General features: G+C 49.3%; 1 protein-coding gene across 3 annotated transcripts in view; it reads right to left on the bottom strand.

Annotated features, from left to right (window-relative positions):
* The window catches only part of esr2a (estrogen receptor 2a), a 178,041-nt gene that overhangs the window by 143,575 nt on the left and 19,116 nt on the right, over positions 1 to 15,350 (bottom strand). Inside the window, exon 1 of one of the 3 annotated variants that reach the window (XM_052015235.1) lies at positions 5,914 to 6,024. The exons of 1 other annotated variant lie outside the window; for it this stretch is intronic. Coding sequence is in view for 1 of the 2 variants with exons in the window: in XM_052015184.1 (XP_051871144.1) it covers positions 5,660 to 5,736 (77 nt within the window). In the remaining variant the exon portion in view is untranslated. Of the gene's footprint in view, positions 1 to 5,659; positions 5,757 to 5,913; positions 6,025 to 15,350 lie in introns of those variants that run through there. One more of the 3 variants, XM_052015184.1, reaches the window with a different exon arrangement.

Here is a 15,350-nt window from a genome sequence, read left to right as displayed (position 1 = left end):
ACCCCTCATTCTCCTACAATCCAAGGAATAAAGTCCTCGTCTGCTCAACCTCTCTCTTGAACTCAGTCCCTCGAGTCCTGGCAACATCCTCGTAAATCTCCTCCGCACTCTTTCCAGCTTAATGGCATCTTTCCTATAGCAGGGCGACCAAAGCTGAACACAATACTCCAAATGTGACCTCATCAACGTCTTGTACAATTGCAACATAACATCCCAACTTCTATACTCAGTGCCCTGACTGATGAAGGCCAGCGTGCCAAACACCGCCTTCGCCACCACGTCTACCTGCGACACCACTTTCAGGGAACCATGTACCTGTACTCCCAGGTCCCTCTGTTCTACAACACTCCACCATCCTCTGTGACTTCAGCTCACTGGATGCAGTGGAAGACAACACGAATTTAGCCGACTCCAGTCTCTCAAGCGTATCAGAAAGATATAAGGAGGAAGAGCTTGTATCCAAAAGGAATGTTTAACCCCCAACAAACATCACTAAACAAACTGGTGACCTGGTCCTCATCACAGTCAGACCATCCTGGGCACAAACTGCCTGCGGCTTCCCGCATTACAACATCGACTCCTCTTTCAAACTGGCTTCTGCGGCTGGGGATGTAGTGGACAAACGCGAGCTTTCCTTCCCTGTGGAGACTTGGTCATAGAATTATACAGCACGGAAAACAGGCCCTTCGGCCCATCTCGTCCATGGCAGCCAAGGTGTGTATCCAAACTGGTCCCATTTGCCTGCAATTGGCCCGTATACCTCTGAACCTTTCCTATCCACGGACCTGTCCAAATGTCTTTTAAATGTTGTAACTGTACCTGCCTCAACCTCTTCCTCTGGCAGCTCGTTCCACACACCACCCTGTGTGTGAAAAAGTTGTCCCTCAGGTCCCTTTTAAATCTTTCCCCTCTCACCCTCTAATCTTAAACCTGTGCCCTCTAGTTTCAGGCTCCCCTACCCTGGGAAAAAGACCAATGTGACCATTCACCTTATCTATGCCCCTCATGATTTTATAAACCTCTACAAGGTCACCCCTCAGCCTCCCTCACTCCAGAGAAACAACCTATTCAGTCTCTCCTTGACCCATGCCCTCCAGTCCTGGTAACATCCTTGTCCAACTCTACAAGGCATCAGGGACACAACAGCAGAACAAGCTCTCATAATTGAAGAGTGACGCACAACTGAACGGTTTAAGATGAGTCAAAGAGAAAGCTCAGGGAAAGGGCTGTAATAGCCACCTATTATGGGCCATTAAGCAGTTAGAAGGAGATCTCCAGATGACACGTGAAGGTGTATTCCAGAACTCAGAAGATTAAACATTAAACTCAGAGCACTGTGCACAGTTTTGGCCGCCCTGTTATGGGAGAGATGTTATTAAACTAGAAAGAGCGCAGAAAAGATTTACCAGGATGTTGCCCAGACTTGGGGGCCTGAGTTACAAGGAGAGGTTGTGTAGACGAGGACTTTATTCCCTGGAACGTAGGAGATTGAGGGGTGACCTGACAGAGGGGTATAAGATCATGAGGGGCACAGACAGGGTGAAAGGGCACAGTCTTTTTCCCAGGGAGGGGTAGCTAAAAACAAGAGGGCAGAGGTTTTAAGATCAGAGGCGAGAGATTTAAAAGGGGCATCAGGGGCAGCTTCTTCACACAAAGGGTGGTGCGTATTTGGAATGAGCTGCCAGAAATAGTGGTTGAGGCGGGCACATTAGCAACGTTTAAAAGCCATCTGGATAAGTCCATGGATAGGAGACGTTTAGAGGGCTCTGGGCCAAATGCAGGCAGATGGGACTAGCTCACTGGGCAACACAGTCGGCACAGACCAGTTGGGCCGAAGGGCCTGTTTCCGTGCTGTATGGCTCTATAACCCTGCCCACTGCTGGCAAATGTAACCAGCAAGCACTGAAAACCATGCTAAGATCTGGTGTTTCCAAAGAACAAATGAATTAGGAGAAGGCCACTCGGCCCCTCTATCCTGTTCCGCAATTTAATAAGATCCCAGCTTTGACTTTGCATTCCTGCCTACCCTCAGTAACCTTTCACTCCCTCGCTTACCATGAATTGATCCCCCACTGCATAAAAACATCCACCGACTCTGCTTCTACCATCCGAGGACTCTCCAACCTCTTTTCTGCATTGAGGACACCCCCGGGCTCTAAGCAGTGACCCCTGGCTGGGGATTCTCCCACCATGGAAAGCATCCTCCCCCCTTCCTCCCCACCACATCAAGACCCCTCAGGGTCTTAAAGGTTTCAATCAAGCACAGGGAAGACACCCGCAAAGTACAGTCAGAGGGGACTGGACCCAGCACTTGCAAGGTAACGTGCGTTAATGACTACCGCCCGGTGGCTCTGACATCTACCATTATGAAGTGCTTCGAGAGGCTGGTCATGGCACACATTAGCTCCAGCCTCCAGGAAAACCTCAACCCACTGCAATTCGCCTACTGCTGAAACATGTCTACGGCAGACGCCATCTCCCTGGTCCTACACTCATTTCTGGAGCATCTGGACAGTAAAGACACCTACGTTAGACTATTGTTTATTGACTAAGCTCTGCCTTCAATACTATAATTCCAAGCAAACTCATTATCAAACTCCGAGACCTCGGACTCAACACCTCCCTCTGTAACTGGATCCTTGACTTTCTGACCAACAGACCACAATCAGTGAGGATAGGCAGCAATACCTCCGGCACGATTATTCTCAACACTGGTGCCCCACAAGGCTGCGTCCTCAGCCTCTACTCCCTATACACTCATGACTGTGTGGCCAGATTCTACTCTACCTCCACCTACAGGTGTGCAGATGATACCACCATAGCAGACTGTATCTCAAATTACAATGAGTCGGAGTACAGGAAGGAGATAGAGAGCTAAGTAACATGGTGCCATGACAGTGATCTTTCCCTCAATGTCAGCAAAACAAGAGCTGCTCCTTGACTTCAGGAAAGGGGGCGGTGTACATGCACCTGTCTACATCAATGGTGCTGCGATCGGGAGGGTTGAGAGCTTCAAGTTCCTTGGAGCAAACATCACCAGTAGCTTGTCCTGGTCCAACCATGTAGACGCCATGGCCAAGAAAGCTCACAAGTGCCTCTACTTCCTCAGGAGGCTAAAGAAATTTGGCATGTCCCCATTGACACTCACCAACTTTTATCAATGCATCATAGAAAGCATCCTATCTGGATGCATCACGGCTTGGTACAGCAACTGCTCTGCAGAGGTTCAGCCTCACCCTTATCCACAACTATCTAAAAGCGTACAGAATTGTGATCCCTCACTGAAACTCTGATCACCTGGCCAGGTTCGTTTCCCAATTCAAGGTCTTATATGGCCCTTTCCCTGGTTGGATTGTCCACATACTGGATCAAGAAACCCTGTTGAACACACCTACCAAATTCTGCGTCTTCTAACCCTCTGGCACTGAAGAAATCCCAGTCAAGATTAGAGAAATTAAAGTCACCCACCACAACTACCCTGTTACTTTTGCATCTTAAAGCCAGCTTTAGTAGGATTGCCAGACTCCAAGAACAACTATTTTTCTTTCCTAAGTACAACATAGAACAGTACAGCACTGGACAGACCATTCGGCCCACAATGTTGTGCCGATCTTGATGCCAATTAATACTAAATATCCCTGTGCATCATCCGTTTTCTCCATATTCAGGTGTCTATCTAAAAGCTTTTTAAACTCTACCAACTGCCTGCTTCCACTACTACCCCGGGAACCCATTCCGGGCACCCACCACTCTCTGTGTAAAAAAACTTGTCCCTCACATCGCCTTTAAACCTTCCCCCTCTACCCTTAAAAGCATGTCCTCTGGTTTTTGACATTTCTACCCTGGGGAAAAGACTGTCTACCATATCTATGCCTCTCATAATTTCATAAACCACAATCAGGTCTCCCCTCAGCCTCCGATGCTCCAAGTTTGTCCAACCTCTCCTTACAGCTCATGCCCTCTAATCCAGGCAGCATCCTGGTGAACCTCTTCTGCACCCTCTCCAAAGCCTCCACATCCTTCCTGTAAAGGGGTGACCAGAACTGCACACAATACTCCAAGTGCGGTCTGACTAAAGTTTTACATAGCTGCAGCGTGACTTTCTGACTCCTATACTCAACAGCCCTACCAATGAAGGCAAGCATTCCATACGCCGCCTTTCCCTCCTTATCCATTTGAGTAGCCACTTTTGGTGAATTATGGACCTGGACCCCAAGATCCCTCTGTACCTCAATGCTATTAAGGGGCCCACCATTAACTGTACACTTTCTCCTTTCATTTGACCTCCCAAAGTGCAACACCTCACACTTGCCCGGATTAAACTCCATCTGCCGCTTCTCTGCCCATATCTGTAACTGATCTATATCCCGCTGTGATCATCCTTTACACTGTCCACGACGCCACCAATCTTGGTGTCATCTGCAAACTTGCTAATCGACCCACCTACATTTTCATCCAGATCATTGATATTCATCACAAACAAGAAGGGTCCCAACACCAATCCTTGCTGAACACCACTGGTCACGGACCTCGAGCCAGAATAACAGCCTTCCACCCCTACTCTCTGTGGGCAAGCCAGATCTGAATCTAAACTTGCAATTCACCCTGGATCCCGTGCATCTTTATCACAAGGGTCTTATCAAATGCCTTATTAAAGCCCATGTAGATAACATCCACTGCCTTACCCTCATCAAGCACCTTTGTCACCTCCTCAAAAAACTCAATCAAGTTTGTAAGGCAGGACCTGCCCCGCACAGGATAAATTATGTCCATCCAAGTGGCTGGAGGGAGCATTTATTTCATGTTGCATTGGAAAGAATATAACTTCATCATTACAGCCCTCCCTCACTGCCCCTCCCACAGTGTGACCCTCCCTCAGTACTGCCCCTCCCACAGTGTCACCCTCCCTCAGTACTGCCCCTCCCACAGTGTGACCCTCCCTCAATACTGCCCCTCCCACAGAGTCACCCTCCCTCAGTACTGCCCCTCCCACAGAGTCACCCTCCCTCACCGCCCCTTTTTTTTCTTTTTTGTCAATACACGGCATCTAATACAGAAAAGAAGAAACTGAGCAATGACAGAACTACAGTAGAGAACGCAAACTAATACTAACAAAACATGCGACGCTACACCCGTAAACGCGACACGCGACACTTCAAATAAGAATCGCGTTCATACCGTCCACGACACACACGATCCCGAGGGGCCCACCGAGCGCGGAATTCGGCCAGGGTGCCAGCGGAAACCGCGTGCTCCCTCTCTAAACACACCTTCACGTACACGGAAGATGGGCAGACTGGCCCCCCTCACCGCCCCTCCCACAGTGTGACCCTCCCTCAGTACCACCCCCCCACAGTGTGACCCTCCCTCAGTACCGCCCCATCCCTACATACTTCCCTTAGTGCCATGTATGTTGGGCTAGTGCAGAAGATTCCTTATTGATTTTAGGAACCTTTAAGATGGAAGCTGAGACCTTCCAGCCTTGTCTTTATTCCATTGAGACGTATCCCTCCAACCCTCTCTCACTACAGCCTCCCTCCTTTCTCCAAGTCATCCAGTGCCATAACTCACGCCCTCCCTCGCTCGCCCATCTCCTAGCTTGCTCGTCTTCATGAGCCCTGGTTAAACAAAGCCTCAGTTCTAAAGTTCCCGTCCTTACTTCCAGTCCCACCGCCATCTGCTCACTTCCAGTCTCTTTGCCCTGCTGAGGTCTCTGCACTCCTCTGTTTCCAGCATCTTAGTCAGCCCAGAATTCAATCGTTCCTTCACTGGCAGCCACACCGAACTCTGGAATTCCCTCCCTGGACCTCTCCATCTCCTTAACACCTCCCATGTCTCCTTCACTGGCTTGTGGTTCATTGTAGTTTGATGACACACCTTGGGAGTTTCCTTACAACAAAGGTGCAGTATTACCTCAAGTAAAAGTTTGGAACTTGTCCATTACAACTTCAAGCTGGAGAGAACACACACAAAAACTTTGACGGGGCGAAACAAAGCCGACCTGCCTGCAGTGGAAGGAGTGAGGATCTTAGCCCTGATGACCCTCAGAAGCCTCCTCATCCCACACCCTCCCTCACCAGCAGCCAGGCAGATAGATGCCTGGTGTTGGCAGAGGTAGCTCTCGTGATTGGTTTGTGGACAGACCGCAGCTTAGACAAAGGGACCTTCGATCAGCAGAAGCAGCCCAGCTGCCAAGGGCTGGTGATGGATTGACTGTGACCCTTCCAACAGCAACAGCCTCGCATTACGATGATTAACCGAGTGCGAGAGTGATCCCTCCCCACTGGAACCGCATCCAGCTCAAAGCTGGCAGAACATCAAGCACCAAGGCAAGGAACCCAGGCAAAACAATTCGCAAAGCATTGCACGTAAAACCATCTGATCAGAACCCAGGCAGTGACTCAGGCACTGCTTGTAAACAGCACAAACCCCTCCGTCACAGAATGCAAACCTTTCCCAGGGATCTGGTATCTATCTATAAACCCCCAAATGCTCCATTTAGTTCCCGACCTATAACCCCGCTGCCGGGTATCTGTTATTCTATGCAGAAACAGAAGGTTGTGGGTACATGGAACGAGCTGCCAGAGGGAGTGGGAGAGGCAGGTACAATCAGAATGTTTAAAAGGACAGTTAGACAGGTACGTGGATTGGGAAAGTTTAGAGGGATATGGGCCAAACACAGTCACATGGGACTAGCTCAAGTAGGCATCTTGGTCATCATGGACAAGTTGGGCCGAAGGGCCTGTTTCTGCGCTGTACAACTCAAAGACAATGGTTTAGGAAGCAAAACTCAGTCAGGGCTCTTGAGAGTTATAAGGTAGCCAGGAAGGACTTAGGAGAACTAGAAGGGGACATGAGAAGGCCTTGGCAAGTAGGGTTAAGGAAAACCCAAGGCGTTCAGCATGCTCAACACCTCCCTCTGTAACTGGATCCTTGACTTTCTGACCAACAGACTGCAATCAGTGAGGATAGGCAGCAATACCTCCGGCACGATTATTCTCAACACTGGTGCCCCACAAGGCTGCGTCCTCAGCCCTCTACTCTACTCCCTATACACTCATGACTGTGTGGCCAGATTCTGCTCTAACTCCATCTACAAGTTTGCAGATGATACCACCGTAGTGAGCCATATCTCAAATAACGATGAGTAGGAGTACAGGAAGGAGATAGAGAGCTTAGTGACATGGTTTCATGACAACAACCTTTCCCTCAATGTCAGCAAAACAAAAGAGCTGGTCATTGACTTCAGGAAAGGGGGCGGTGTACATGCACCTGTCTACATCAATGGTGCTGAGGTAGAGAGGGTTGAGCACTTCAAGTTCCTGGGAGTGAACATCACCAACAGCCTGTCCTGGTCCAACCATGTAGACGCCACGGCAAGAAAGCTCATCAGTGCCTCTACTTCCTCAGGAGACTAAAGAAATATGGCATGTCCCCTTTTGACATGCACCAATTTTTATAGATGCACCATAGAAAGCATACTATCTGGATGTGTCACGGCTTGGTACAGCAACTGCTCTGCCCAGGAATGCAAGAAACTGCAGAAAGTTGTGGACAGAGCCCAGCGCATCACAGAAACCAGCCTCCCCTCCATGGACTCTGTCTATACCTCTTGCTGTCTTGGTGAAGCAGCCAACATAATCAAAGAGCTCACCCACCCAGGTCATTCTCCCTTCTCCCCTCTCCCATCAGGTAGAAGATACAGGAGTCTGAGGGCACGTACCATCAGGCTCAAGAACAGCTTCTATCCCACTGTGATAAGACTATTGAACGGTTCCCTTATATGATGAGATGGACTCTGACCTCACGATCTACCTTGTTGTGACCTTGCACCTTATTGTCTACCTGCACTGCACTTCCCTGTAGCTGTGACACTTTACTTTGTACTCTGTTATTGCTTTACCCTGTACTACCCTCGATGCACTGTGTAATGAATTGATCTGTTACGAACGGTGTGCAAGACAAGTTTTTCACTGTATCTTGGTACAAGTGACAATAATAAACCAATACTAATGTATGTGAGGGACAAGAGGATAACTGGAGTGATGGTAGGACCACTCAGTGATAAGGGGGGAAAATGTGTCTGGAGGTGAAGGAGGTAAGGGAGGTCCTAAATGAATATTTTACTTCAGCGTTCACCAGTGAGAGAGACTTAGACAAATGTGAACATGCAAAGTGTTGAAGCATGTCGAGGTTAAGAAAGCAGTGTTGGAGCTACTAAAAAGCGTTAGGACAGATAAGTCCCTGGGGTCAGATAGAATATACCCAGGTTCCTATGGGAAGTGAGGGAAGAGATTGCTGGAGTGTTACCGATGATGTTTGAGCCCTCCCTGGCCACAGGAGTGGTACCGGAGGATTGAAGAATGGCAAACATTGTTTCCATTGTTCAAGAAAGGTAAAAGGGATAATCCCAGGAATTATAGACCAGTGAGTCTTGCGTCGGCAGTGGGTAAACTGTTGGAGAGGATTCTAAGGGACAGAATTTATGAGCATTTGGAGAAGCATAGTCTTATTAGGGATAGTCAGCATGGCTTTGTGAGGGGCAGGTCATGCCTCACGAGCCTAATGGAATTTTTCAAGGGACAAGACAGATTGTTGAAGGTAGAAGGGTGGATGTGGTATATATGGATTTTAGTAAGGTGTTTGACAAGGTTCCCCATGGTAGGCTCATCCAGAAAGTCATGAGGTATGGGATCCATGGAAAATTGGCTGTATGGACTCAAAATTGGCTTGCCCACAGAAGGCAGAGGGTGGTAGTAGATGGAGAGTATTCTGCCTAGAGGTCAGTGACCAGTGATGTTCCACACGGATCTGTTCTGGGACCCCTGCTCTTCGTGATTTTTATAAATGACTTGGATGAAGAAGTGGAGGGATGGGTTAGTAAGTTTGTAGATGACATGAAGGTTGGAGGTGTAGTAAATAGTGCAGAAGGTTGTTGTAGGTTGCAACGGAATTTAGACAGGATGCTAAGCTGGGTGGAGAAGTGGCAGATGGAGTTCAATCCAGAGAAGTGTGAAGCGGTATGCTTTAGAAGATTGAACTTGAAGGCAGAGTACAAAAACATAGAAACATAGCAAACCTACAGCACAATTCAGGCCCTTCGGCCCACAAAGTGCCGAACATGTCCCTACTCTAGAAATTACTAGACTTACCCATAGCCCTCTATTTTATTCAGCTCCATGTACCTGTCTAACAGTCTCTTGAAAGACCCTATCGTATCCACCTCCACCACCGTTGCCGGCAGCCCGTTCCACGCACTCACCACTCTCTGAGTAAAAAACTTACCCCTGACATCTCCTCTATATCTACTCCCCAGCACCTTAAACCTGTGTCCTCTTGTGGCCACCATTTCAGCCCTGGGGAAAAGCCTCTGACTACCTACCCGATCAAAGCCTCTCATCATCTTATACACCTCTATCAGGTCCCCCCTCATCCTCCGTCTCTCCAAGGAGAAAAGTCAGAGTTCCCTCAACCTGCTTTCATAAGGCATGCTCTGCATTCCGGGCAGCAGCCTTGTAAATCTCCTCTGCACCCTTTCTATGGCTTCCACATTTTTCCTGTAGTGAGGTGACCAGAAGTGAGCACAGTACTCCAAGTGGGGTCTGACCAGGGACCTATATAGCCACAACAATGCCTCACGGCTCCTCAATTCAATTCCCCGATTGATGAAGGACAATACACCACATGCCTTCTTAACCACAGAGTCAACATGCGCAGCCACTTTGAGCGTCCTATGGACTCGGACCCCAAGATCCCTCTGATCCTCCACACTGCCAAGAGTCCTACCATTAAGACTATATTCTGCCATCATATTTGACCTACCAAAATGAACCACTTCACACTTATCTGGGTTGAACTGCATCTGCCATTTCTCAGCCCAACTCTGCATCCTATCTATGTCCCGCTGTAACATCTGACAGCCCTCCAAACTATCCACAACAACCCCAACCTTCGTGTCATCCGCAAATTAACAAGGTTAATGGCAGGATTCTCAGCAGTGTGGAGGAACAGAGGGATCTTGGGGTCCAAGTCCATAGATCCCTCAAAGTTGCCGCGCAAGTTCATAGGGTGGTTAAGAAGGTGTATGGTGTGTTGTCCTTCGTCAGTCAGAGGATTGAGTTCAAAAGCCACAAGGTAACGTTGCAGCTCTATAGAACTCTGGTCAGACCACACTTGGAGTATTGTGTTCAGTTCTGGTCGCCTCATTATAGAAAGGATGTGGAAGCTTTGGAGAGGAAGCAGAGGAGATTTACTAGGATGCTGCCTGGATTGGAGAAAATGTCTTATGGGGATAGGTTGAGCGAGCTAGGGCTTTTCTCTTTGGAGAAATGGAGGATGAGAGGCGACTTGATTGAGGTGTATAAGGTTATGAGGGACATAGTTCGAGTGGACAGCCAGCACCTATTCCCCATGGCAGCAATGGCCAATACCAGACGACATCCGTTTAAGGTCAGAGAAGGAATGTTCAGGGGAGATGTCAGAGGTAGGTTCTTTACACAGAGAGTGGTGGGTGCCTGGAACCCACTGCTGGGGGTGGTGGTAGAGGCTGATACAATAGCCTACTCTTAGATAGGCCCATGGATGAAAGAAAAATAGAGGGTCATGGGAGGTGAAGTAGAGATGGGGACAGATTGAATGTGGATAAGGTTTATATACTGTAGGTCGGCACAACATGATGGGCCGAAGGGCCCATACTGTGCTCTACTGTTCTATGTTGACCGTGACCCCGACTCTATCAACCACCCAAACCCCTGGATTAGATCCCAGCCTGTAACCCACTCCTGGGGATCCATTACCCAGCCTGACTGCTCCACCCCCCGTAACCTGTTGCATTAAATGATCCTCCTCAAACTTGCTGGTCCCTACACTGACCTCTCCGCCATAGATGTCCAAGCCTTGGTTTCCCGGGGTTTGCTGTCCGCCTCTCTCTCCCTTCAACATGCCCAAAGTTTTGGGTCCTGTATCAAACTGATAATGACATCGGGAGGAGATCGGCCCACTGGGTTCATGCCAGCTCCCACAGGAGCAACCCCATCAGTCCCATGGCCCCCGTCTATTCCCCTTTACCCAATATAACTCGTTCTCTCCCTCGCACAAGCCCACCAAACCCCCTCCGATTGTTTTCGCTGTCAATCTGCATTCAGCGATAACTCAGCTGATTTTCCAGAACACTTTTGAGACCGTGTAGGTACAAACCCGACACAGGCAGTGCCAGAGGTCGGGATTGAACCTGGGTCCCTGGAGCTGTGAGGCAGGAGCTTGCTCCATAGTTCTCATCCAGATTCTCCAATGTTGTGAGTCTCTCTACCTCACCACCCCCCTCCACCCCCCCGGCAGTGTGTTCCAGACTCCAGCCCACCTCTGGGTGGTTCTTCCTCAGATCCCCTCTACACCTTCAACCCTTACCTTAAACCTATGCCCTCTGACCTTAGGCCCATGAGCCATGGGGTAACATTTCCTACTATCTACGCCCCTCATAATTTCTCTGCTTCCTCAGGAGGCTAAAGAAATTTGGCAAGTCCCCTTTGACACTCACCAACTTTTATCAATGCACCATAGAAAGCATCCTATCTGGATGCATCACGGTTTGGTACAGCAACTGCTCTGGACACAGCCCAGCGCATCACGGAAACCAATCTCCCCTCCACGGACTCTGTCTACACTTCTCACTGCCTCAGCAAAGCAGCCAACATAATCAAAGACCCCACTCACCCCGGACATTCTCTCTTCTCCCCTCTCCCATCAGTCAGAAGATACAAAAGCCTGAAAGCACGTACCACCAAGCTCAAGGACAGCTTCTATCCCACTGTTATAAGACTATTGAACGGACCTCTTGTACAATGAGATGGACTCTTGACCTCACAATCTAACTCGTTATGACCTTGCACCTTATTGTCTGCCTGCACTGCACTTTCTCTGTAACTGTGACACTTTATTCTGCATTCTGTTATTGTTTTACCTTGAACTACCTCAATGCACTGATGATCTGTATGGATGGCATGCAAAACAGAGTTTTTCATTGTATCTCAGAATGTGACAATAATAAACCAATTTACCAAGTTTTGCATTCCTCTATCAGGTCCCCCCTCAGCTCCAGTGAGCACAGACCCAGCCTCTTCGGTCTCTCCTCATAACTGAAATGCTCCATCCCAGGCAACCCCCGGGGAATCCGAGCTGGAGGGACCACATTCTGTGCTCATTCACGGATGAGGCTTCACTGAGAAGATCAGGGTTTACCTCAGACTGCGCCAGAGGTCAGGATTGAACTTGGGTCCCTAGCGCTGCGATGCAGGAGTTCTAACCACCGTGCCTCCTCTCCCTTGTCTCCGCTGCTCCTCACGAGGTTTGGTGTCAGGTTTTGTTTGAGAACACTCCTGTTTCGGAGGCTGTTATTGGACTAAAGTTGCCAGGTAACTGGGGTTGCTTTGTATAAATCAAGGCCACTTGCTGGAGTGGGTGGCTGTGACTTGCGGCGTGTGCTGGGAAGCTTTGGCTGTGCTCAGTGAGATACCTGCTCTCCACAGCTCTCCCTTGGCCAGTCCTCTGTAGGCTGTAATCACACAACTAATCCGCTGCCAAGGACACCGTACACAAGCTGCTATTAGCTGCTGGCAAACTGCAGGTGACGGAGTGCGAGGGACGCGTGATCCACTGCCACTGAGCACCCCCCCCCCCCACCCCCGTCCAGTCAGAACGTGGTTGAGACAACATCCCCAGCACGCCAAGCGCAGTGAGGGGAGCAAGGGGATGCCCACACTGCTAGGTCTCACTACCCCACCGCGGTTCAGAGTCCACTGTACTGGCAAGGGGCTGAGTCACTCAGAATGGGCATGGCCATAGAGTCATACAGCACGGAAACAGGCCCTTCAGCCCACCTGGTCCATGCTGACCAAGATGCCCATCTAAGCTAGTCCCATTTGCCCGCTTTTGGCCCATATCCCCCTAAACCATTCCGATCCATGTACCTGTCCAAATGTCTTTTGAAGTGTTAGTTCACCCGCCTCAACCACTTCCTCTGGCAGCTCGTCCCATGGACCACTCTCTTGAGCCGTCCTTGAGCCTGGTGATATGTGCTTTCAGGCTTTTGTGTCTTCTTTTCCCCTCTCACCCTAAACCCATGCTCCCTAGTTTTGGACTCCCCTACCCTGGGGAAAAGACTGTTACCGTCCACCTTATCTATGCCTCTCATAATTTTACACTTCTATAAGGTCGCCCCTCATTCTCCTACGTTCCAAGGAATAAAGTCCCAGCCTGGCCAACCTCTCCCTGTAACTCAGGCCCTCGAGTCCTGGCAACATCCTCGTAAACCTTCTCTGCGCTCTTTCCGAAAACAAGGCGACCAAAACTGTCCATAGGGCTCCAGGTGCGGCCTCACCGTTATCTTCTACAACTGCAACATAACATCCCAACTCCTGTATTCAATGCCCTGACTGATGAAGGCCAGCGTGCTAAACACCTTCACCACCCTGCCCACCTGTGACACCGCTTTCAGCGAACTGTGTACTTGTACTCCTAGGTCCCTCTGTTCTACAACACTCTCCAGGGCCCTAACGTTCACTGTGAAAGACCTACCTTGGTTTGACTTTCTAAAATACAACACCTTGTACTTAACTGAATTGAAAGCCATTTGCCGTTCCTTGGCCCACTGACCCAGCTATCAAGATCTCCCTGTAACCTTCGATAACTTTCTTGAAGAAAGTAGGTTAACTTTTGATAACTTACTTCACTGTCTGCGATATCACCTGTTTGAGTATCATCTGCAAATACCACTCAATTCTTAAATGTTGTCAGTGTCTCTGCCTCCACCACCCCCTCAGGCAGTGCATTCCAGATTCTAACCCTCCTCTAGGGGAAAATGTTCTTCCTCGGATTCTTTCTCCAACACCTTCCCTCACCTCAGCTCCATCCCTCTGATCTTCAACCCATCTGCCGTGGGGAAAAGTCTCCTACAATCTATGCCCCTCATAATTTTGCACAGCTCTGTCAGGTTCCCTCTCAGCCTCCTTGGCTCCATGGAAAACAGACCCAGTCTCTCCTCAAAGCTGAAACGCTCCATCTCAGGCAGCAACCTTGGGGAATCTCTTCAGCATCCTCTCCAGGACATCTGAGCTGGAGAGGCCACAATCTCTCTACATACAATGATGTAGACGTGCACCTGTCCACATCAACGGTGCTGAGGTCGAGAGGGTTGAGAGCTTCAAGTTCCTGGGAGTGAACATCACCAACAGCCTGTCCTGGTCAAATCACGAAGATGCTATGGCCAAGAAAGCTCACCAGTGCCTCAGGAGGCTAAAGAAATTCAGTTTGTCCCCTTTGACTCTCACCAACTTTTATCGATGCACCATAGAAAGCATCCTATCTGGATGTATCACGGTTTGGTACAGCAACTGCTCTGCCCAGGACCGCAAGAAACTGCAGAGAGTTGTGGACACAGCCCAGCACATCACGGACACCAGCCTCCCCTCCTTGGACTCTGTCTTCACCTCTCGCTGTCTTGGTGAAGCAGCCGGCATAATCAAAGACCCCACCCACCCGGGACATTCTCTCTTCTCTCCTCTTCCATCGGGTAGAAGATACAGGAGCCTGAGGGCACGTACCACCAGACTTAAGGACTGCTTCTACCCCACTGTGATAAGACTATTGAACGGTCCCCTTATACAATGAGATGGACTCTGACCTCACGATCTTGTTGTGACCTTGCACCTTATTGCAAGTTGGTATTGGTATATTATTGTCACTTGTACCGAGGTACAGTGAAAAACTTGTCTTACAAACCAATCGTACAGGTCAATTCATTACACAGTGCAGTTACATTGGGTTAGTACAGAGTGCATTGAGGTAGTACAGGTAAAAACAATAACTGTACAGAGTAAAGTGTCACAGCCACAGAGAAAGTGCAGCGCAATAAGATGCAAGGTCACAACAAGGTAGATCGTGAGGTCAGAGTCCATCTCATTGTATAAGGGGACCGTTCAATAGTCTTATCACAGTGGGGTAGAAGCTGCCCTTAAGTCTGGTGGTACGTGCCTTCAGGAAGAGGAGAGAAGCGAGAATATCCCGGGTGGGTGGGGTCTTTGATCATGCTGGCTGCTTCACCAAGACAGCGAGAGGTGAAGAGTCCAAGGAGGGGAGGCTGGTGTCTGTGACGCGCTGGGCTGTGTCCACAACTCTCTGCAGTTTCTGTGGTCCTGGGCAGAGCAGTTGCCGTACCACAGCCGTGATAACATCCAGATAGGATGCTTTCTATGGTGCATCGCTAAAAGTTGGTGAGAGTCAAAGGGGACAAACCAAATTTCTTTAGCCTCCTGAGAAAGTAGAGGCACTGGTGAGCTTTCTTTGCCGTGGCGTCT

The sequence above is a fragment of the Pristis pectinata genome, chromosome 1 (genome assembly GCF_009764475.1).
Source record: "Pristis pectinata isolate sPriPec2 chromosome 1, sPriPec2.1.pri, whole genome shotgun sequence".
Lineage (NCBI taxonomy): Eukaryota > Metazoa > Chordata > Chondrichthyes > Rhinopristiformes > Pristidae > Pristis > Pristis pectinata.
This window is presented reverse-complemented; position numbering and strand designations above follow the sequence as displayed.